We start from the raw sequence: 22924 nt of genomic DNA on the forward strand, positions 1-22924 counted from the left end.
ATCTTACCGTTGCGCACCATGCTGAGAATATTTAAAAGATACTCTTTAAATGAGTGATTACAAAGTCCCAGGACTACGGGTTGGGACACAGGACCAAGCATTCGACGGGGAGGAGGATGGTAGGATTAGAAGGGCCACTCTGAACCAGTTTGCCCCTCTGGGCTTCGTTCACTGCAGCGACTTGCAGTTGTACGAACATCATCAGAAAGAGCAGAGCGTTCCTAAGGTCGAACTACAAGCCCCAAAATGCAACGCAAGCAGGGGTTGGTCCCAGCGGAGAAGTATGCCTTCAAGAATGCCTGCGGGGGAAAACTGACTTAATTTGCTCCTCCCCTTTCTCGTAGTAGTTCTTCCTTTTCTTCTCCCTTTTAACGGATGAAAAACCGGAAAGGACAGAAGGTAGCCCTAGCTTTGCAGACAGAACTCAGAACAGAGAGCGACTGCGCATGCACTCGGCAAATCAAGGGTCGGGTTCGTGCGGAAGCAAAGGGCAATTCTGGGAAACCGGAAACGGGACGGAGGAAACCGGAATGGCCTCTCCTGGCGCCTGCGCTCTCCCTGCGCCTGCGCTCTGTGGATCGTTCGGGGAAGGAGGCCTGACTTCGGGCCCCTCCTCCACCACGCCTCTCCGGCTCACGTCCCACTCCACCCGGGAACGCGCTGAACTCGCGACCTACCGTGTGGCGCGAGCCAGGAGTGTGCACGTGCTTCTTCCGCGCCCTCCACGCGGAAGCAGGTCCCCTCCCCCCTCCCTCCAGGCCCGCGGCGGGAGGCGACATGAACAACAAAGAAGGTGGAGGCCACGGCCGAGGCGTGTTGTTTGTATTTGGGTCTGAGGGGGGGCGGAGGCCTTGACCAACCCCCGGCTTGGTTTTTTCCCCCCTCTGCCCACGCTAGCGCGTGACGATCGCTCCATCCCCCTGATCCCTTAGACGCTCTGTCCCTTCATCCCCGGCTCTTCCGGCCCAGGGGCCTTGGCGCGGGGGCCGGGAGGGAGGTCAAGGCTGGACTCAGCCCTCCCCACGTCCCTGCATGTTCGCCCACTGCGAGGGCTTTTCCCGGGGGCGGGCAGAAGGCGCCCTTTGGGGGCGGAGGCAGGGTCCGAGGGTCCCCTGCTGGAGGCCGAGGCGCCTGCCCTGGGGTTTGAGTGACACACGGGGATGGTGAGAAACGTCTCTTTCCGAGGCTCTTCTGTCCGCTCTTGGGGATGGGATGGCGTCACTGTCTCCTAATTTGTACCTTCTCTGCATAGGGTCAGGAGGATTCAGGAAAAGAAAGCATGACAATTTCCCGCATGGTCAGAGAAGAGAAGGGAAAGATATTAACTCGTCTTCCGCTGTGATGGTGGCCTTCAAATGTAAGTATCCTTCAGGACAAATTGGTCAAAGAAATAAACGGGGGAAAAAAAAAAAACTACCCAGGTGGCCACCCGTGAAACCACAATAAATGCTAAGTCGTCACGTGAGCAGGAAAAATGAGGTTAACTTTGTGCTGCATTGAATTTCTAGTTGTGTCCTAATCTTTGAGACAAATTGCTGTTTATTTGGTACTTAAACCCAAAATAACTAAATTGGATTTCTGTGTAGTAGATGAATTGTTTATATTGCTTTATTATCTTTTTAGTTGTTTGCATTTTTTTCTTCCCCATTTTAACCCATGCTTCTTGAGCCCCTGAACTGTCTCAACTTTGTCTTTGTAGCCATGCTTCTTGAATTGGGGAAAGATAAATAGCCAGGACATACCTTAAAGCATATGAACGGCTTAATAATTATTGACTGACTCTTGCTAAAATTGTATTGCCTTTTGGGAATTACAGTACTTTCAACTAGTATTGTGTCTGTCTTACAGTCAATAAAATGTATGTGAATTGCCATATGAGTATCAAATCAGTGGAATTTTTCTCAATAAAGATAATTTGATCTTCTTTCCTTATCATTAATTCTATTGAGAATTTAATCAAACTGCTATACCTTTCGTCTTGAAAATAATGTTGAAATGAAGTATCCATTATCAGGGTTAGATGTTTGTGACTTTCAGAAATAGGTACTAGAAAGTTGGAATGTCATTAACTTGGTTTAAATCGCTCAGTTTCTTCATTGAGATTTGTAGCAGTTGCAATAATGACTAAGTGTCAAAAGCTTAGTCAGAAAAGAAAGTAATTCTCTCATTTAGTTGATCCTAATTTTTTTATAGGTCAGTGGTTATATGAATATAATGGGAGCTCTGCTTTACTATGAATTTTAATATTGGTAAAAATGATAGCTGACATTTTGCAAGTATCACACATTTCTCTTTTTCAGATGATAATTTGGTTATATAATGCTTTAAAGTTTATAGAATGATCTATATACATTCTCACTTGAGCCTTACAACCTCTCTGGGAAGCAAACACTACAGTTAGCAACCCCATTTTACAAATGAGGCGATTGAAGCTTAATTGACTTTCTTTTGGTTATATAGCTAAAAAAAAAATTCAAAAGAAAGATATTGACTTCCATGTCACTTAAAGAAGATGACATAAACTCAGAATGCATGACTCAATCAAGATAATTCAGTAGGTAGATAGTAAGAGACTACATACCTTCTATCCCTAAGTTCTAAGTTTTTGTACTATGCTGCCACTAATGAACCAGTGTGAAGGAGTTTGAACTGGATCAGTCAAATTTTTAAATTTCCTTTAATATGAAAATTCCACTATAACTCCTCTAATTCTAATGATTGTAGACTTTAACTTCATTAAAATGTGCCATTAAAATAAATAATAGGTGTTTACATTTGTGATACTTTTTTATGCATCTAATCTTATTCAGAGCTTTCTATAGTCAAGGTTTATCATTAGGAATTCATGAAAGGGATGATCAGTTGACCTTTGAGTAAGAACTCTCTAAGGAACTCTGGGCAGAGATGGAGGTAGGAATTCTGATTGTTCAAGTAGAAAAATCTGCCTCCTACAGCACTAGCTGCAGAACATCCAGTACAGATTCCTCAGCAGTGCTTATAGTCTGGTGGGAAAATTTGCTGCTGTTTCTGCTACTGTTACAAAGAATTTCAAGGCTTAGCCATGCATCTGGAAGAGTACTATTATAGGTCACAGTCAAGTATTAGAGAAATCAGATCTTGAAAGAGAATATAATCTGTATTTAGATCAATACTTTTTGCTAAATTAAGAGAATATTGTGTAACAAAGCCTGACAGTTTCTGCCTTTTCCTCATCAGACCTTCATATCAAGAACTAGATCACATATAGATAGCAAGAAATTAAAAAGCAGCTCAGAAAAAATGTCTCTACACTTAAATTTTTATGGCTATATAATGGCTGCTCTTTGACAGTCCCTGGTCTCTCTTTAATAGATATTTCCTTAATGCTGAGTCCCTCAAGGACTACACTCATAAGTGTTCTGTCAATTCTGCCTCTATAGCAGATTAAAATGTAATTGGCAAATATTTAACAAAGATATAATAAAACCTAGTAAATATTACATTTTAAAATTAAGTTAGTATATGGGTTAATGGCATCTTTATATACACATTTGTTGTCATTCAATCATAATCTCGTGGGCCATAGCATGCTAATACTATGAATCCATGGGCTTTTCTAGGCAAAGATACTTGAGTGTTTTGCTATTTTCTTCTCTAATGAATCAAAGCAAACAGACATTAAGTGACTTGTCCAGGTACACACAGCTAGTAAGTGACTGAGGCTGATTTTGAACACCAGTCTTTCTGACATTCAGCAGAGTAGATAGAACACTGAGTCACCCAGCTGTCTCTTGTGTATAGATTAGTGGGGCCCATTTCTATTTGAGTTTGATACCACTACTCTATAACCTAACACATAGCATTATCATGGATGAAGTGATGAGGTGACACAGCTACTTCAAGAAACAGTTTTTAAAGGAACTTGCTTAAAGTAGTATTAGTAAACACACCCAAATATTGCATAGTATCATTCCCATTCCCAGGTGATTTTGCTTCTTCCTCAGGGCACAGGTCCACTGAGTTTCTTGGGGCTGAGCCGTAGTTTTCATAATCCTTAGAGAATGTTTCAGTATAGCATTAATCACTCATCCTGCCAATTTCTAAACATTTATTGGCAGCAGTCCCAGTTTCTCAATTGTAGATGTATTTAATCTTTGTCCATTCCCTCCCCTTTTCCTCCCAAACCTTCTCATAAAGCAAAGAGAAAAAAGTCAGGTGCCAAGGAAATTCCTGGGTATTGGATAGTTCCACAAAATAGATAACCCAAGGTCATTATTGGAATATAGTTAAAGCTGTTGGAGAGTAATAGAGTATCTCCTAAAGCTCTCTGCTGAAGGAGCATGATCTAGATCACCTTGTCAGCACACTTCTTTTTAAGTTCTGAAGAGCTATGATTCTGTGGCATGACATTGAACTCAGATGGTTGTTATTGTGTGATTGATGTCGAGTTTCACTTTTCAAATAAAATAGATTTTTAGTCCTTTTTGTTGTGACTTGAAGATGAAATCCCGCAGTTAAAAGTGTGTATTTAACTATTCATTCTAAGCTATACTGTCCTTGGGCAAGCCATTAACCTCTGTTGGTCTCAGTTTTCTGGTGAAATGAAAGGAAACCAATCTCTAAAGTCTCTTCTTGCTTTTTATCTCAGATCCAGTTTTAGACTACTCTATTTACTAAGATTTTACTATATACATGTTGCTGTACTAGGTGCCAGGGATATAAACATGAAGTAAAATTTAGACCTTGCCCTCAGGGAGGTTAAATTCTGGTGAGCAGGAAGCAAAAGAAGTCATGATACAAATACAAATACAAATTGGTCTAGCCAAAGTGCTGTGAGAAATATGGATAGAGGGAATCACAAGAATTTCAGACTTGGGCTAGATTGTAGTGACCATTTAGTTCAATCCAGACAAAAGAATTCTCCACATAATAGATGGCTAATAAATACTTCTTCATTCATTTACTCAATAAATACTTACTTTATTTACATCCTACTGGATAAATGGTGATTCTGCTGAATAGCTCCCCAAGGAGGGGAACTCCATCACTTCTTGAAGTAGCCTAGTCTATTTTTGGACAGTTGTAATTGTTAGTAAGTTTTTCCTTACCTAAGTTTCAACTTTTACCCAATGCTCCTGTTTCTGCCTATGCACTCCAAAAAAACAAATCGAATTCCTCCTCCATATCTTAAGTACTTCATATATTCAAACATAGTCCCTCAAGGTCATCATCTTGGGAGAATGAGATCAATGAGTGCATAGAAGCTGTAAATTACTTATATATTTATAGGGATTATACATGAGATGTAAGATAGTCTATTTGAGAGTAGTGAGGAGCGGGCAAAGTCAAGGAGATAGGAGAAGTCAGGAAGATAACAGGAAAGCAAGTAATTCAGTTTGGTTGAAACAAATCTGTACAAAGGATAGTAGACTGAGAAGTTTGATTGTTGCCAAATTATAAAGAGCCTTGAAAGCCAGAGTCAGAAAGCATTTTATTTAGGCAGTAAGGGTCACTGAAGGCAATTAAACAAAGGTGATAGTGTCAGATGATGTATTTTAGAAAAATGACTGGCAGTTTTTATAAAAAGTATAAGCAGCATTGAAGAAACTATGGCTGGGAGACAAGAATGCCAGTTAAATTTGTCCAAATATTAAGGAATCAAGAAGAGCAGACAGATGAAAGAGATGTGAAGAGTTGTGATAATAATTGTTAACTGATTGGGATTAGATGTGGATGTGAAGGGGGAAAAAATGGAGAGTAGATGATGACTTTGAGTTTTTAAAGTTTCAGTCTGTGGGAAGCTAGAATCAGTAATGGAAATAGTAGAGAATAACGATAAATTAAGGAAAGATGACTTGGGTTTCTGATATGTTGACTTTGGGGTATTACATTGGAAAAGTCTTCCAGGCATTTGAAAATACAGGATAGCTTTGGGATAAGACAGGGATAGAGATAGAAATTTAGGAATTATTTGTATTGAAGTGATCATCAAAGCTGTGGGAGTAGATGAGATCAACAAGGAGGAGGGAATTTAAAGAGGGAAGAGGACTATGGATGGAGGGGGTATCTTTAAGGGCTAGGAAGAGAAAGAGAAAGATAGGAGTATTTATGTAGATAAGAAGAGAATCATGGAATTATTTTTTACATGTAAATGAGCAATAAGAAATAGCGATTGCTCAACTGTTAAAGTATTAGAGAAGGATAGGAAAATGAAGAGTGAAACATGATAACTAGATCAGACAATTTAGGGGTCATTGGTGACCTTAGAGCAATTTCCTAGGATTCAGTAGGTGGTAAGAAATTGGAAAAAATGAGTATAGACAAGTCTTGCTAGGTTAGCTTTAAATGGGAAGAAAATATTTAACGGCTTGAGAAGGTGGAAGAGTCAAAGTATTGTTAATTGGGAAAGGTAATACATGTGGAATGGAGAGAAGTGTAAGAAGACTGGGAAGGTAAGAAGAAGCTTTAGAAAGAGCTTTAAAGGGCAAAACAGGATTTTATATAAGGGATAGACTTGAAAGTATGGAGAGGCTACTTAGAACAGCTATTGTAGGAATATGTAATATTGAAAATAAGTGTTTCTTATATGTTCTTCACTTTGGAAGTTCAAACGAGACAAAATGTAATAAAGAAGCAGTAGGAAAATTTATGCCTCAACTATCTATATGTAAATGGCCTCTCCAAATTTAGGTAACAGATGAGAGCAATTAGAGGTCTTAACACAAGGAGGCAAATTTGTCCTGTAGGCATTACTGAAACTTTGGGGGATGAAACCCAAAGTGTTGAAGCATTTCCTCACTTAAAAAAAAAAGCATAATTGATAGTTTTGGACATTCTTTTTTCTTTCTAATCCAATTCAACAATTGTTTAGGTGGCTGCTATGTGATAGGTATTGAAAAAACAGTAGTCCATGTCTTGAAAAAACTTAGATCCTATGAGAGGATAAAAGGAAGGTACATAATGTGTAAGAATAATAGCAGCAAGAGAGAATATAACAGTTTGGGCACAAGAAAAGACTTACCATAGGAGGTAGCATAAGATCTGAGTTTTAAGTTTAACCCTAAGTGCATTCCAGGTCTCTACAATGACATGGAAGCCGGGGTGGACTGTGGAGTTCCAAGGATAGCAAGTAATCTAGTTAACATAAAAATACTTTTAAAATGTTTGTCAAATTGAATATTCCTTTAAAGAAACCCATGTTGTGGAAAGAGTACTTGTTCTTGAATTATAAGGCCTGGGTTCAAATCCCTGCTCTGTACTTATAAGCTATGTGATCTTTATCAAGTAAGTTAATATACATTTTTAAAGTTTATTATGTGCCAAATCCTATGCTAAGCACTGTGGATTGAAAAAGAACCAAAAACAGTTCCTGCCCTTAAGGAGCTCACAACCTAATATGGAGTCAGTGAACAAATTTATAAAAACAAGGTATATTCAGGATAAATTAGAAATCATTAAGAGAGGGAGGGATAGCATTAGATTGGAGAGGTTGGGAAAGGCTTCTTATAGAAGGTAGAATTTTAGTTTAAAGGAAGTCAAGGAAAGCTAGTAGGGGAGATGAGGAGTGATTGCATTTTAGATATGGGGGACAGCCAGGAAAAAAATTCCTGGAGTCAAGAGATAGATGTCTTGTTCATGAAACAGCAAGGAGGCCAGTGACATTGATTTCTTGAAGAGTATGTGGTAAGGGAGTAAGGTGTAGGAAGCCTGGAAATTAAGGAGGGCTACATTTCACAAGCCTTTGAATGTAAAACAAAGGATTGGAGGTAATAGGGAACCAGTGGAGTTTATTAAGTAGAGGATTGATGTAGTCAGGATTGTGCTTTAGGAAAGTGATTTTGGTAGCTAAATGGTGTAGGGAGAGAGACTTGAGGCTCTACTTCAAGACTATTGCAGTAGTTAAGGTGAAAAAACCTTTACTAGAGTTGGGGCAATATCATAGGAGAGAAGGGCTTATGCAAGAGATGTTGCAAAGATGAAATCAACAGACCTTGGCAACAGATTGGATATAGTGACATACGAGACATTAAGGACTGAGGATGGTACCTAGATTTTGAGCCTCAGGAAATGAGAAATGTTATTTTCTCTTAATAATAGAAAAGTTTGTGAAGAGAGGTTGTTTAGGAAAAAGATAATGAGTTCTGTTTTGGATATGTTGAATTTAAGGTGCTTACTGAACATTTAGATATTTGAAAGGCAGTTGAAGATGTGAGATTGGAGAGCAGCAAAGAAGTTGGGCTAAGGTAGTTAAATTTGAAAATTATCTTTATAGAGATGGTAGTCAATGAATGAAGTAAATTCTCCAATCCTCAGTTTGCTCATCTGCAAAATGATATTTTGCCTGCCCTGCTTATTTCATTTTGAGGATTAAATGTGGTATTATATATAAAATACTTTGTTAAAAAGTAAAATGCTGTTTAATGAACATTACTGTAATCTTTTCATGTGGGGGAAAAAAGATAGATCTACTCATTTATACAAGTTTTTGCAGCAAGTTAATAGGTTCATAAAACATTAAACTTTGCTTTTCAATGTAAAAGTCTAGGAAATTGAATCATTCTTATACACTTTTATTGTGACCCACTAGGTCCCTTTAGTCTCAGATCAAGGTTTTAGTGTCACTATCTTTAAATGTTCTTGCAGCCAGATATTCTGTATATAATAGGTATTCAGTATATGGTAATTGATTTTGAATGAAGGTATACTAGGTAGTGCTACCCCTTGTCAGTAATTGCTATTTTTGTCCCAAACTAAATAGAAACAGTGCTAGATTTATCCTCAGAAGGCATAGCTTTCCAAAGACACGCTGAAATTCACTATCATCCTCTCATGAAGATAATACTTATAATTATTTTTCTTATAGGATTGTTAGAGAATCATATACAAAGTATATAAAAACAAAATTTCCCATTATTTTGTCTCTTGCTACTATTGCCCAAAGATTTTGTACTTACTATATCATGTATACTTAGTGGTATCAAATTCTTACAATATTTATGGTTTAGACATTTTATACTTAGTTAAAATACTATTTTCTGGTGGTCTTATTAATAAGACTGGTAATTGCAGGGTGTTTTTTTTGTTTTTTGTTTTTTTGCTGAGGCAGTTGGGGTAAGTGACTTGCCCAGGGTCACAATAGCTAGGAAGTGTCACCTAGCTACCCTGTAATTGCAGTTCTTAAAAGCACTGTTTATTAATTTGTATTTCTAAAACATTTTTATGATTTAGTAGGTGATATTCAGAATATGCCTCCTTGTGGCCCATAATAATATATATTATCAGTGTTTCAACAGGAACTTGATACTAGACATGACAAGTATGAAAGACTTGTGAAACTCAGTCGTGATATAACTGTTGAAAGTAAAAGGACGATTTTTCTCCTCCATAGGATTACTAGGTGAGTCAATCTTTGATTTCTCTGCTGATGTGAATTTTAAAAATTTTCTTGAGTATTTTATATATTAATGGATTAGAACTAGGTTATGATACATGATGAAGACTTTAAGAAATCTTAATGAAAAAAATTTTTTATAAGGAATCTTGCTACATTTCACAAAAAATTTATTATTTTAAAGAGGGACTAAGATTTTTTGTGTGCTCTAAATGAGCTCTTTTATTAGAAAATGACCTTTGCAAGAAGCATAATGTAGTTTTTAAAAAATTAATTAATTAATTAATTTTAATAATTTTTTATTGACAGAACCCATGCCAGGGTAATTTTTTACAACATTATCCCTGCACTTACTTCTGTTCCAATTTTTCCCCTCCCCCAGATGGCAAGCAGTTTTATACATGTTAAATAGGTTATGGTATATCTTAGATACAATATATGTGTGCAGAACCGAACAGTTCTCTTGTTGCATAAGGAGAATTGAATTCAGAAGGTATAAATAACCCGGGAAGAAAAACAAAAATGCAAGCAGTTTACATTCAATTCCCAGTGTTCTTTCTTTGGGTATAGCTGCTTCTGTCTATCCTTGATCAATTGAAACTGAGTTAGATCTTCTCTATATTGAAGAAATCCACTTCCATCAGAATACATCCTCATACAGTATTGTTGTTGAGGTATATAATGATCTCCTGGTTCTGCTCATTTCACTTAGTATCAGTTCATGTAAGTCTCACCAATCCTCTCTGTATTCATCCTGCTGGTCATTTCTTACAGAACAATAATATTCCATAACATTCATATACCATAATTTACTCAACCATTCTCCAATTGATGGGCATCCATTCATTTTCCAGCTTCTAGCCACTACAAAGAGGGCTGCCACAAACATTTTGGCACATACAGGTTCCTTTCCCTTCTTTAGTATCTCTTTGGGGTATAAGCCCAGTAGAAACACTGCTGGATCAAAGGGTATGTACAGTTTGATAACTTTTTTGAGCATAGTTCCAAATTGCTCTTCAGAATGGCTGAATGTGTTCACAATTCCACCAACAATGTATTAGTGTCCCTGTTTTCCCACATCCCCTCCAACATTCCACATTATTTTTCCATGTCATTCTAGCCAATCTGACAGGTGTGTAGTGGCATCTCAGAGTTGTCTTAATTTGCATTTCTCTGATTGATAATGATTTGGAGCATATTTTCATATGTCTAGAAATAGTTTTAATTTCTTTGTCGGAGAATTGTCTGTTTATATCTTTTGACCATTTATCAATTGGAGAATGGCTTGATTTCTTATAAATTAGAGTCAATTCTATATATTTTGGAAATGAGGCCTTTATCAGAACCTTTGACTGTAAAAATCTTTTCCCAGTTTATTGTTTCCCTTCTAATCTTGCCTGCTTTAATTTTGTTTGTACAAAAACTTTTCAATTTGATATGATCAAAATTCATAATGTAGTTATAATGAAGTGTTTAGAGCCTACTGTATAGATTCACTGAGTTGATTAAGTGTTTATCTTTTAAAGACCAAATAATAATAATAATAAACACTTTGAGGTTTACAAGGGACTTTCCTAACATCTTTGGATTGGATGGGACTGGGGTTAAAAACCAGGACTAGATTCTACACTGAATCACTGAGTATTTTTGAATCACACTGAATATTTTTGAAATCTTAAACTTAGGATTCTTTCACAAAGATTTTGTTATTAACTTAGTTACCTTATAGACATTTAAACATTTAAAACTTTTATCCTTCAGATGCATTTAAATGGTATTTTATGATTTCTCCTTCACTCTGAAATATATTATTGCTTATATTGAGGGATGTTAGCCTCTGGAAAATTTGTTCTTTGGTTTTGTATAGCTAGGATTGTTATGATTCTATATAATCTTCATTTAGGGTTTGATATTGATTTTATATATATATATATATATATATTTGCTGAGTGATTAAGTTCATTTTCCTGTCCCTGAATTTCTTAATCTATGAAAAAAAAATAGAAATTTCTGCCTGTTTATCTCATATATTAAGGACATGCTTTAAAAATGGAAAACTTAATGTGTAGGTCATCCTTTTTTTTTTTTTTTTTTTAATTAATTTATTTTTTTTTAATTTTTTAAAATTTTTATTTTATTTTTTTTTATTTAATAGCCTTTTATTTACAGGTTATATGCATGGATAACTTTACAGCGTTAACAATTGCCAAACCTCTTGTTCCAATTTTTCACCTCTTACCCCCCACCCCCTCCCCTAGATGGCAGGATGACCAGTAGATGTTAAATACATTAAAATATAAATTAGATACACAATAAGTATACATGACCAAAACATTATTTTGCTGTATAAAAAGAATCAGACTCTGAAATATTGTACAATTAGCTTGTGAAGGAAATCAAAAATGCATGTGTGCATAAATATAGGGATTGGGAATTCAATGTAATGGTTTTTAGTTATCTCCCAAAGTTCTTTCTCTGGGCATAGTTGGTTCAGTTCATTACTGCTCCATTGGAAATGATTTGGTTGATCTCGTTGCTGAGGATGGCCAGGTCCATCAGAACTGGTCATCATATAGTATTGTTGTTGAGGTCATCCTTTTTCAAGGATTTGTGCAACTATTCCCTTTTTTTTTCCCTGAGAGAATTGAGTTAAGTGACTTGCCCAGGGTCACTTAGCTAGGAAGTGTTAACCTGCTGAGATGAGATTTGAACTGGGGTCCTCCTGAATTCAGGGCTGGTGCTCTAGCCACTGGGCTACCTAGCTACCCCTCCCATAAAGATTTCAGCGTTTTTCATGTTCCTTTTTCTTATTCTTGACTTAACTTGGGAGATAGAAATTGATGAATAGTTTGTTTTTTTATGAATAGGTTGGCTTGATTTAGTTATTTTGTTCTCAGTTGCCAATTGAAAATGTTATCCCCAAAATGCCCTGTGTGGTACCCTCATTCATTGTGTCTCATGGAATAACTTGCATTTCTAAAAGCATTGCTTCCAACAGCAGGCCTTGCAACATCAAACAGTGATAAAAGGACAGGATCAGGACAGTCAGGTTTTCATTCAGATCCAACTCTCTTGCATTCTGTAATAACTGTATTGTTTCAAATATTTCTCCTTTATACAAATAATTTTAGAATATTGAACTTTGTACCTGGGATTATGAGACCTAGGGATAGGCTTTGGCTCTGACACTTGCAAGTTATTTGACTGTGATTTAGTCACTTTCGTTTTCTTACCTGGAGCACAATTTACCATTCATAAAATAGCAGTTATCATATCTGAATTAACTATCTTACTGGGTTTTGAAGAAAATGCTTTTTAACTGTAAATTTAATATTTATGCCTTTGTAAACAACTATATAAATGTGAATTGCTATTATCATCATTATTATTAGACAAACTAACATACACTAGGATAAGGGACACATGATAAAAACTGGTTTAGTCCTTTAATAATCTAAAAACTCCATTTTCTTGATTGCAGTGCTCCTGATGTGGAAGAAATAATGAATGAATCAGAAAGTAAACTGGAAGCTGTCAGGCAGAAGATTAAGCAGGTAGCCCAAGAGTTATGGGGAGAAGATATGTATCAGTATCACAGAGCTATTACTCCAGGTAAGTCAAATAGGCACTAATCCATCAACTAACTACAGATTCTTCATGTATAGGAATAAAAACAGCTATATGATAAAATCATAAGAAAATAGAAACAAGTGTGTGAGCTAATACACCAAATGTAAAGAGAGGAAAAGAGATGAAAGGACATTTTATGATATGAAGGGATGTTGCTTTGAACCAGGAAGGAAGTGTTGTCCCATTGGAATGTTTAAAAATAAGATGTTAGCAAAACTGAGATGCCATATTTTTCTTTTTCTTTTTAAAAATGTTACGTACTTCTCAATTTTACTTAGAATTAAAATATGCTTTTAGCATTTTTCTTAATTTTCATCCTCTTCTCAGATGAAAGGACTTGAGAGTCTCCAGTTCTTCCCTACAAGTTGACTTTAAGAGAGTTTTTGGTATTTTACATTTACTCCTAATATGAATTATGATACACCAATTAAAATTTTTTGTTAATATTTTTGCTGACAGGTTTTTACATGCTATAATATTAAGTCTATAATTAGAACAATACTGACAGTATGATGCTTATGAATAGTTTGCTGCTTGTAATTGTTGAGTGCTTGTTTTGGTGTTACTCCAAATAGTTGTTCTTTTTACTTGAAGATAAAACAATTCTTCTGGCATTGAACTAAAGGACTTCTGTGCTTTTCCTCATTAAGAATAGTGCTAATGGCACGCAGAACATTTCCCCAAGGGATGCTTGTTTGAGCTCAAACATTGAGTATAGCACTAATAATTGAACAACAACAAAAAGTTAGGCCTGTTTTCTACAATACACATTTCTTATCTGTGCAGATTACAGATTGTCCCAGGGGATTGTTAAATAAACAAACCAATAATTAGATACTTGAAATAAGTCTTTTTTTCCAACACTTTTTTGTGCTTTGTCATGGTTCTTCCTCTCTCTAAAGGCCAAGAATTCGAAGGAAGTAACGTTTGTCTTAGCACTCTCTTAACATCTACCCACCTCAGGAAGAGAAAATGTGTTTTCTTTTCCGTCTTCATAATGATAATAGTCCACATTTATGTAGTACTTTTAAGATATACAATAATAATCATACCAAAAGTGTTATGCAATCAGTAGTCAGACATGTTAGCCCATAAATTCAAGCTCAAATTCTAAATAAGTATTAAAGTTCTTACTATTATGTGGCTCAGGAAGGTTTGTAGTGGGGATAAAAAGAGAGAATGCTGGAGGTTTGTAGCACAATTGCTTCTATGAAGACTGTGAGGGCCAGGAGATCGCGTGTTGCATTTTGTACCTCAAAGAAATTGAATACTTCTAAACATTTTAAAGCATTGTAATGTACTTAATGAGCGTGAGGACAAAAATATTTTTGTGGTGTCTTTTTCTTACCTTTTACATAATCATATCCTTTAGCAGAGTAGTTTGCTTATCCTGAAGGTCACATCTACATCCCCTTTCACATATTTTTCTTAAAAAAAAACCATGTTCCAATTTCAGGAAATGGGCATTATTCAGAAATAATAAAACAAAGGAGAAGAATAAGATTAATAGATAAATAAGTTATATAACTCATGGTATCATTAGTGTATATAAGCAGATTAGTAAAGACAAAAAAGGGCCAAGGACGGAGACCCCTTAACCTTCTCCATGAGAAATCTCCCTTCAGGTTGACATAATTGACACCGTTTATGTATGTATTACTTTGTTTTCTTCACAACAGTTTTATGAAATAGGTACTAATATTGTCTCTGAAGTTACAAGAGTGGTGGGTGTTGGACCTGGTGCTTAAATCTTGGTCTTCAATCCATTAGCCAATAGTCTTTCGACCTTTCAGCTACACAGTTCCAAATCCAATTAACTGCTATTTTTCTATCTATCTTTTAATGTAAAAGAACAAGAAGAGTACATAAGAGAAAACAAGGAGAAAGAAAAAAACTACTTAGCTAAATATCTGTTATTGTAGATAATATAGAGAAGATCAGCATTATTTTAGAAAAAGTTGTAGAAACACTCAGCTGTTCTCTAAAGTCAAAATCCAAGAAAAGAACCAACCATAAAACCAAGGCTTTGGTTAAGTTTACAATGCCCAGTGTTTAGGTAATAAACAAGATGAAGTAGTAATCCTAATAGCACATCCTAAATAAATATATATTGTTTGACTTCATACTTATTATTAATTTGACTTCATACTTATCACTCTGGGATGGTAAAATGGATCCCTAACAAAAGTATGGGTCAGCAAGATTATTCTTATTTTCCTTATTCAAAAAGAAAAATTTTAATGATTTTTTTGGTTGTTGTTTTTACATGTAGTAATTGGGGGAAAAAACCCTCCTTTCTCAAAATGGAGCCTTATTTATAAAAAAGAAAAAGAATTAAGCAAAAATACTTGCTATATATATGTGTGATAATATTTACCATATTTTGTCTTTTTAGTCTCTTGCCTTTCTGTTGAGAAAAGAAAATAATGTAACATTATCTAGGACTGTTAATTTTTTTTTCAGTTACTTAATATTTGGTTTTCTTTTAGTAGTATTTTAATTTGTTTTACATTGTTTGTTTTAGTAATTGCTTATGTTATTCTTTGATTCCATTTATTTCTCTCTTTGACAGTTCATACTAGTCTTCCTATATTTTTCCAAATTTCTTCATATTTCATGACAATAATATTGTCTTCTTGTACCATGGTTTAATCAGTTTTTCAATTTATGAGCTTCTACTTTTGCATAACAAAGAAATATTGAAGGACTCCAGGTCAGTGAAGCATGATGGAAGGCCTTAGAATATAAAAGGAGCAGAAATAGAGGCTAATAGTGTCATGGAAGTAGAATATAAACCATTTAGTGAGGGTGTTGGACAGTTTTATATGAGGCATGTGTATGTGTACATATATAACATCCCTATACACACACAAATACCGCACATATATGTGTATATAGGATTGTATTCAGCTTTAGGTTTCACATTTAGGAAGATATTTGACAAGCTGGATGACATCCAAAAGAGAACTGCAGACCATGCCATATAAAGATTAATGTTATTGGTTCATCTGACTGGTTCCTTTTTGCTGAAGCATCATTCATTTTGTATTTGTTAATTGTGATTTTCCCCAGAAATTAGAGCTGAATATGTAGATATGTAAATATAGATTGAATCTTTGAAAGATGATACAATGGTCAAGAGAATATATAAAGAAGGCCAAGAACTAATCCCTAAGGGAAAAATGAATAAAGAAATCTTCCTGAAATGCAGGTCTGAGTCTCCCTCCATGTTAGCTCAAGGATCAAATATAAAGTCCTCCACTTGGCATACAAAGCCCTTCCCCACTTAGCCTCCACTTCCCTTTCCAGTCTTTTTACATCTTACCCTTTTAATCCAATGATACTGACTTCCTTGCAGTTTCTTGAACAAAAAACTCCATCTCCTGATTCTAACAGCATTTTCATTCTGCCCTTCGTGTCTAATACTCTTTACTCTCTTCTCCACCTATTGGCTTCCCTAGCTTCCTTCCAAGTCTTAGCTAAAAATCCCATCTTTTATAGGAAGACTTTCCTTCACCCTCCTAACTGTGGTGCCTTCCCTGTTAATTAAATCTTAGTTATCCTATATATAGTTTTTTGTACATAGTTATTTACTTATTATCTCCTCCATTAGATTAAATTCCTTGAGCAAGGACTATTTCTTTTTCTTTCACATCCCCAGAGTTTAGCACAGGGACTGGCATATAGTAGATCTTTAATAAATGTTTATTAAATGACATCTCTGCAGCCTTTGACAGCATCAGGGAGGATCAAGATTTAAAGGAGACCATTTAAAGGATTTGGCAATTAAAGGGTTTATTGGAAATTTTGGAAAAAGCAGTTTTTGGTGAAATGATGGGTTTAGAATTATAACGGGTAAATAAAAGAATGAGAAGTGAAGACATTGCTTATAGACTACTTTCTCAAGGAATTTAGCTGTGAAGAGAGAGGAAATATAGGATGAGAGAATTGAGTAGAAACAATATCCTGTTTATTTTCCAAACAGTTGCCATAATCTTCTTAAAGCACACAGAACATCCCATTTCACTGCTTCATCACATCGTAAATACACAGGCCACCTCCTATGTTAGGAATGCACCCCTTTAATAAGATCAACCATGAAACAGTTATCAATATTTCTAGTTTTTAAGTTTAAAAAAACCTTTAGTTTTTAATTTTTCCTCCTTCAAATAATCTTTTATTAATTTATCCATTTTCATGTTGTATTTCCCCAAGGTTCAGAATGTCAGCCTCTCAAGGGTTAATACTTTAATTTTTTTTTTCTTTGCCTAATACAAAGCTTTGCACATAGGTGCTTATGTTTGTTGAATAAATTTGAATATTTAGTTTGTGAAAGAGTACTCAGAAGAGATAAGATAATTGTCTTTAAGCACTGGAAAGGTTGTGATATAGAAGAGAATTGTTTTTTTCAACTCCCAAGGAAGGAACCAAAATCATTGTGTAAAGTTGTAGAGTGGGAGCTTTAGGCTCAATAGAAGGAAACACTTCCTAACAATCAGAACTATCCGGGATTTTTATGTATTGTTTCTGAAGGCAGTGGGACTATAAGGTTTCTTAATTATGTTGTTGATTAACTGAGTTTGTAATCCAAAGACCTCTAGAATTATTTTGACACAAACTGTCTAGTTCTGGCTTCCTTATTTTACATATGAAAAGTTATTTTTTTAAAAACCCATTTTGAGTTTAACATCTTATTTAAACTTCATCTTTCCAGATTGAGTTTGTCATTACAGCCTATCAGTTTTTTTGAATTCCTTATTTGTCATCTAACATATTAGCAATCCCTGAATTTTGTTTTTACCTTTAAATTTGAAAAGGAGATTTCATCAAATTTACTGATAAAATGGGCCAAGGATAAACTTCCTTGAGTAATTGTACTTAGACCTCTCCTTCTCATATTGATATCAGTACCTTTATGCTTACTCTGGTCATTAATCTCCATATCACTTCATCTTTTTCAAAAGATTTTTGTCAGATGCTTTGCTTGCTTTTAGGTATGTTGCATGTCTGCATAGTTTTCCTAATCTAACAATCTTATCTAATCTGTCAAAAATGCAAATGAGGTTAATCTTACATGATCTATTTTTTATGAAGCCATGCCTGTGTTTAGTGGTCATTCCTTCCCTTTGTTGTTGTTATTGCTCAGTTATTTTTCAGTTCTTTCTGACTTTCTGTGACACCATTTGGGGTTTTCTTGGCAAAGTTACTGGAATGGTTTGCTATTTTCTCTTCTAGCTCATTTTTTTTTTTCTTTTACAGATGAGGAAACTGAGGCCAACAGTTAAATGACTTGTTCAGGGTCACACAGCTATTAAGTTTTTAAGACTTTATTTGAACTCTTGAAGATGAATCTTTCTGATTGCAAGCCCAGTTTTCTCTCCCCGAGCTACATACCTGTTTCTAGCTTTAGATTAAAAGATTGTATTTGCCTGCTTGCAAAGTGTTATATATATGTTTGAGCTTTTTCCAATTATTGGAAGATTTCAGTTGTGTTGTAGAATGATTTGGCCCTTTAAGAAACTGGTGAGTTAATAAATAGGATAATTAGTTGCAATATAAATATAGTTTGACAAAAAATTATTTTTGAGCTGATTGTCTGCTTTATTCCTATTTTTTCGTAATTTCCTGTTTTGGTAGGCCAAATTCCCCTCATCTCTTTTAGGCCCAAGTATATGGATTTATGCTGACTTATGTGGTTAGGTTTTAATTTTAGTATTTGACATCAAACAGTTTTACTTTTAAAAGTATGGGAAGAATAGATTTGTGGCAGAAAGTGATACCGAACGTGGATCAAAGCAAAACATAGTATTTTCACCTTTTGTTGTTGTTGTTGTTGTTGTTTCTTTTTCATGTTTTTTCCCTTTTGAACTGATTTTTCTTGTGCAGCATGATGAATATGGAAATATGGTTAGAAGAATTGCACATATTTAACCTATTTTGGATTGCTTGCTGTGAAGGGAAAAGGGAGAAAAATTTGGAACACAAGATTTTGCAAAGGTGAATGTTGAAAACATTTTTTGCATCTATTTGGAAAAATAAAATACTGTTAAAATTTTTAAAATAAAGTATGGGAAGGAAACATACTCTTTCTTAATATTAGAAAGGTGGAAGTCTAGTAGGACAGATTGTTGTTTACATTTTCAGAAACAATCTAATGGATTTGTCTACTTAGTTTTTCTTTAAAAAATTATAAGGAAGTGTTCACTTATAGAAGGGAGAAATTCTATATTTCCAAAAATGATTTTGATGTAAAAAAAAAAATTGGGAGAGGGATTAGGGACTGGATCTGTGATTTTACTGATCTAGTGAACTCTCAGATTAAAAAAATATATATCCTTCTACCATTTAAAGTTGATACTTTCTTAGCAATATCTATTTGTATCTGAATAGAGAAGTGAGGTAAAGCAATTGGCTCTATATGTCAGAACTGAATTGAAATTCGGCCTTTGCTGTTTTTCTCTCCATTGATTATGTCATGATGAAAAGCATCAATAAAGCATATTTTGAAGTATAGAAAGATAACTGTGAAAAGTAGAACTATTCTACTTATAATTGCAATATATATAATTTTGTTTAGTGAATAGCCTGAATCAGTCATTTTTGGGGGGTAAAATTCCAGTTTCATTACTTTCTAGCACTTACAATTACAGTCTTTTGATTCTATAAGAGCCTGCTTTTTGTGTGTGACTTACTGTAATTGTTAGCATTTGAGTTACTAGTACTTATGAAATTACAAATCTAGATCAAGTGAAACAGGGTTTTAATGGCCTTAATTTATGAATAAAATTTTTTAGCTTTTTATTTTCAAAATATATGCATAGTTTTCAACATTCACCCTTACAAAATCTTGTGTTCCAAATTTTTTCTCTCTCCTTTCCCTCAAGCCCCTCTCTTAGACAGCAAGTAATCCAGTACATGTTAAATATTTGTGATTCTTTTATACATATTTCTATAATTATCATGCTGTGTAAGAAAAATCAGATAAAAAAGGGGAAAAAAATGAGAAAGAAAACAAAAAGCAAGCAAACAACAAAAAGGAAAATACTATGTCGCGATCCATATTCAGTCTCCAAGTCTCTCTCTGGATGCAGATAGTTCTTTCCATCACAAGTCTATTGGAATTGGCCTTGAATCATCTCATTATTGAAAAGAGCCACTTCCATCAGAATGATCATTGGATAATCTTATTGTTACTGTGTACAATGTTCCAATACAATGTACGGTGTACTTGGTTCTAATGAGTAATTTTTTTTATACCACCTTTTGCTGATGGAAATGATTCTCACAACTACAAAAGAAAATGTTATTTTAGTCCAGCTCAGGTTGACAAAATGTGAATTAGTGATATCCAGATGAATGATGGAAAAAACTCTTATTAAATGCTGTGTGCTAAGGAGTACAAATAGAAAAATGAGATAATCCCTGCTCACACTGTAATTGGGGGAAACAGCTCAAGTAGGAGTGTTCAGCTGCAGGGCAGATAGATGGTAATGTCCAGGAGGGCAGTTCTAGTGCAGATGACAAAGCTTGATAATCTTCCAATCTTACTAGGGAGATTGTAGTTGGTATTGAAGCAATGTGAGCTGTCATGTGTACCTTACAACTAGAGATTTGGAGGGAACAGGTTCATGACTCCTGGGAAAGTAGGGAGCGGAGTGGGTCTAGTTTTTAGATTAGAACAGTTGCTTTAGGTTTTCTCCTTCAAAAATGATAATGGAGGATGCTGGGCTTGGATGTCAGAAGAAAGAAAACTGAGAAAAAGAGGAGATGCCAGTGGGATCTGGATAGGACTATTATTATAAGCAGAAGATTGAAATGCAAAAATTTGTGAATATAGAGATTTAATAAAATCTTGCTCATGTATCCTGAGAATGACATTTTAACATTCATTTGGTTGATAGTTATTTTGTTTTTTAACATTTGAGCATTACAGGAGAAAACATAATGTAATTGAGATATTTAAGTAGATAAAAGCAAAATAAAAAAAATGTCGAAATGTGGAGAGAAATTTAGAGAGCTAAGATTTTTATATTTTTGTCCTGATCTATTACTTAAATTTAAATTATTTAAACTTTAAAACTATTAGCCATTCATTTTACATCAGGATCTTTGCTAGCTTCTTAGTCTATAGTTAGACTACCCAAGTTTCATAAAGAAAAATAAGGAAAAAAAATTTTTAATAGGTTCTTCCTATACACTTATATAACATAGGAGAGTGATGGGGAAAACAACAAATTACATAAATTTTATGTAAACTACTCTCTTACTGGCAGCTTAAATTGCAAATAATCCTATTTGGATTAAATCCAAAGTAAAAGCATAAGGGGAAAGGTATTGTTTGATGGAATATGGCAGTAGATTGGAATTTTTCACCTTGGGAATTATTCACTGAAAATAACGGATGTCCTTTTCATCAAGTTGTAACATAACATGCTTTTTAGGGTTTTTAGTCACATGCTGTCCTTGAACTTTCTATATTATAAAGGATTGCTCTGTGTCAGAAATGAAATGGCAATTCAAAAAACAAAAGCTTAACAAAACTAGGCCAAATAGTCAGTTGCCGGGCCTGACCTTATGTTTATAAAAGAGCTACGAGGAAAAATGTAGGTTCAGTTTTTTTCTGGAGGAAGATGATGATGTACACCAGTAATATTTAATTTAAAGATTGTGCTCTATCATAGATGCATATTGAAAGTTTTAATTTACTTAAGTGTCATTTTATATCTGGAGAAAATAGAATTGTTTCGTAGGTCAATTACTACCCTGGATCAATTATTTTAATTATTATAAGTTGTAGAATAGTTGAAGAAATTTATTGATTGAGGGACTTTCTTCTCCTCATTGGGAATGTCCTAAGCAGTGACATCATATGTCCTCCAGATAATTATTTAAACAGATGACTTAAATTAGAAGACAGTATGTGGGTTGATTATTAAATAGTTTGCTATTTTGCAACAGCATTCTAAGCATTTTCCTATCAGTGTTGTTCTTTTATGCAGAGGACTGACAATTTGATAAAAGTTGGTAAAAAAAAGAAATAGTTGAAACAAGGCAAGAAAAATGGGAAAGAACCACCAGAAAATAAAAAATAACAATTCTAAGGAAAAAAAATATAGTACAGCCTGTGGCGGGCATGAGAAATAAGAAAAGAAGAGAAACTGGGTAGGACAGGAAAAGTAGAAGAGGACTTGAAAATGAAATATAAAACAGTTCAAAAATTTTATTTTTGCTGTATAATTTCTTATAGAAAAGACTAGTAAGTCCTCTGAAACTTCTAGTGGAAAAACAAATGAATTAATGAAGAAATATTTAATAATGCTACTCTATGCCAAGCACTGTCCTCAGTTCTGGAAATACAGATACAAAAATGAAACAGTCTTCAAGGAGCTTATTTTCTAATTAGAGAAGACTAGATCTTCCTATCTTGCCTAACTCTAACACTATCATTACAGGAGTTTTGGCCTGTTTTGTTTCTGACCTGTCAAGCTCTCTCCTCCTAGGGTAACCTGGTGGCTCCTTGCTCCCTGGGGGCTCACCTTCATGTGGCCTTCGTCCCTTTTGGTATACTGTAGCTCATAACATCTGAGCTCAAATGACCCACCTGATCTGACCTTTTTAGTAGAAAGAATGGTAAGGGTATACCATTGCCCCCAGATATGTAGTGCTTTAGAATTTTATAAATTGCTTTTACATTTGTAGTCTCATTTGATCATCCACAGAGCACTCCATGTGGTCCTCTGTACAAAAAGTATCACCCCTGTTTTACAGAAGGAAACAGACTCTGAAGTGTTAAGTAATTTTCATTTGCCCAAATTCATTTTGAGCTAAGACTCAAACTCAAGCCTGACTCCAAATTCAGCATTTCTTTATGTACATAATATGGAATGAATCTATTTCTTGAATACTCTTATGCCCACCACATAA

The 22924-nt window shown here is 34.9% G+C and overlaps 1 protein-coding gene across 3 annotated transcripts in view; it reads left to right on the forward strand.

The window, feature by feature from the left end:
- The first annotated feature begins 607 nt into the window (after positions 1-607).
- Positions 608-22924, forward strand: part of TSNAX (translin associated factor X) — a 30632-nt gene continuing 8315 nt past the window's right edge. The window contains exons 1-4 of one of the 3 annotated variants that reach the window (XM_031966905.1): positions 608-793; positions 1253-1357; positions 9262-9376; positions 12852-12982. In XM_031966905.1, the coding sequence (XP_031822765.1) occupies positions 778-793; positions 1253-1357; positions 9262-9376; positions 12852-12982 (367 nt within the window). In that variant the 5' untranslated portion in view covers positions 608-777. Of the gene's footprint in view, positions 812-850; positions 1164-1252; positions 1358-9261; positions 9377-12851; positions 12983-22924 lie in introns of those variants that run through there. The other 2 variants (XM_031966904.1, XM_031966907.1) reach the window with 2 other exon arrangements.

This window comes from Sarcophilus harrisii, chromosome 4 (assembly GCF_902635505.1).
Source record: "Sarcophilus harrisii chromosome 4, mSarHar1.11, whole genome shotgun sequence".
Taxonomy (NCBI): Eukaryota; Metazoa; Chordata; class Mammalia; order Dasyuromorphia; family Dasyuridae; genus Sarcophilus; species Sarcophilus harrisii.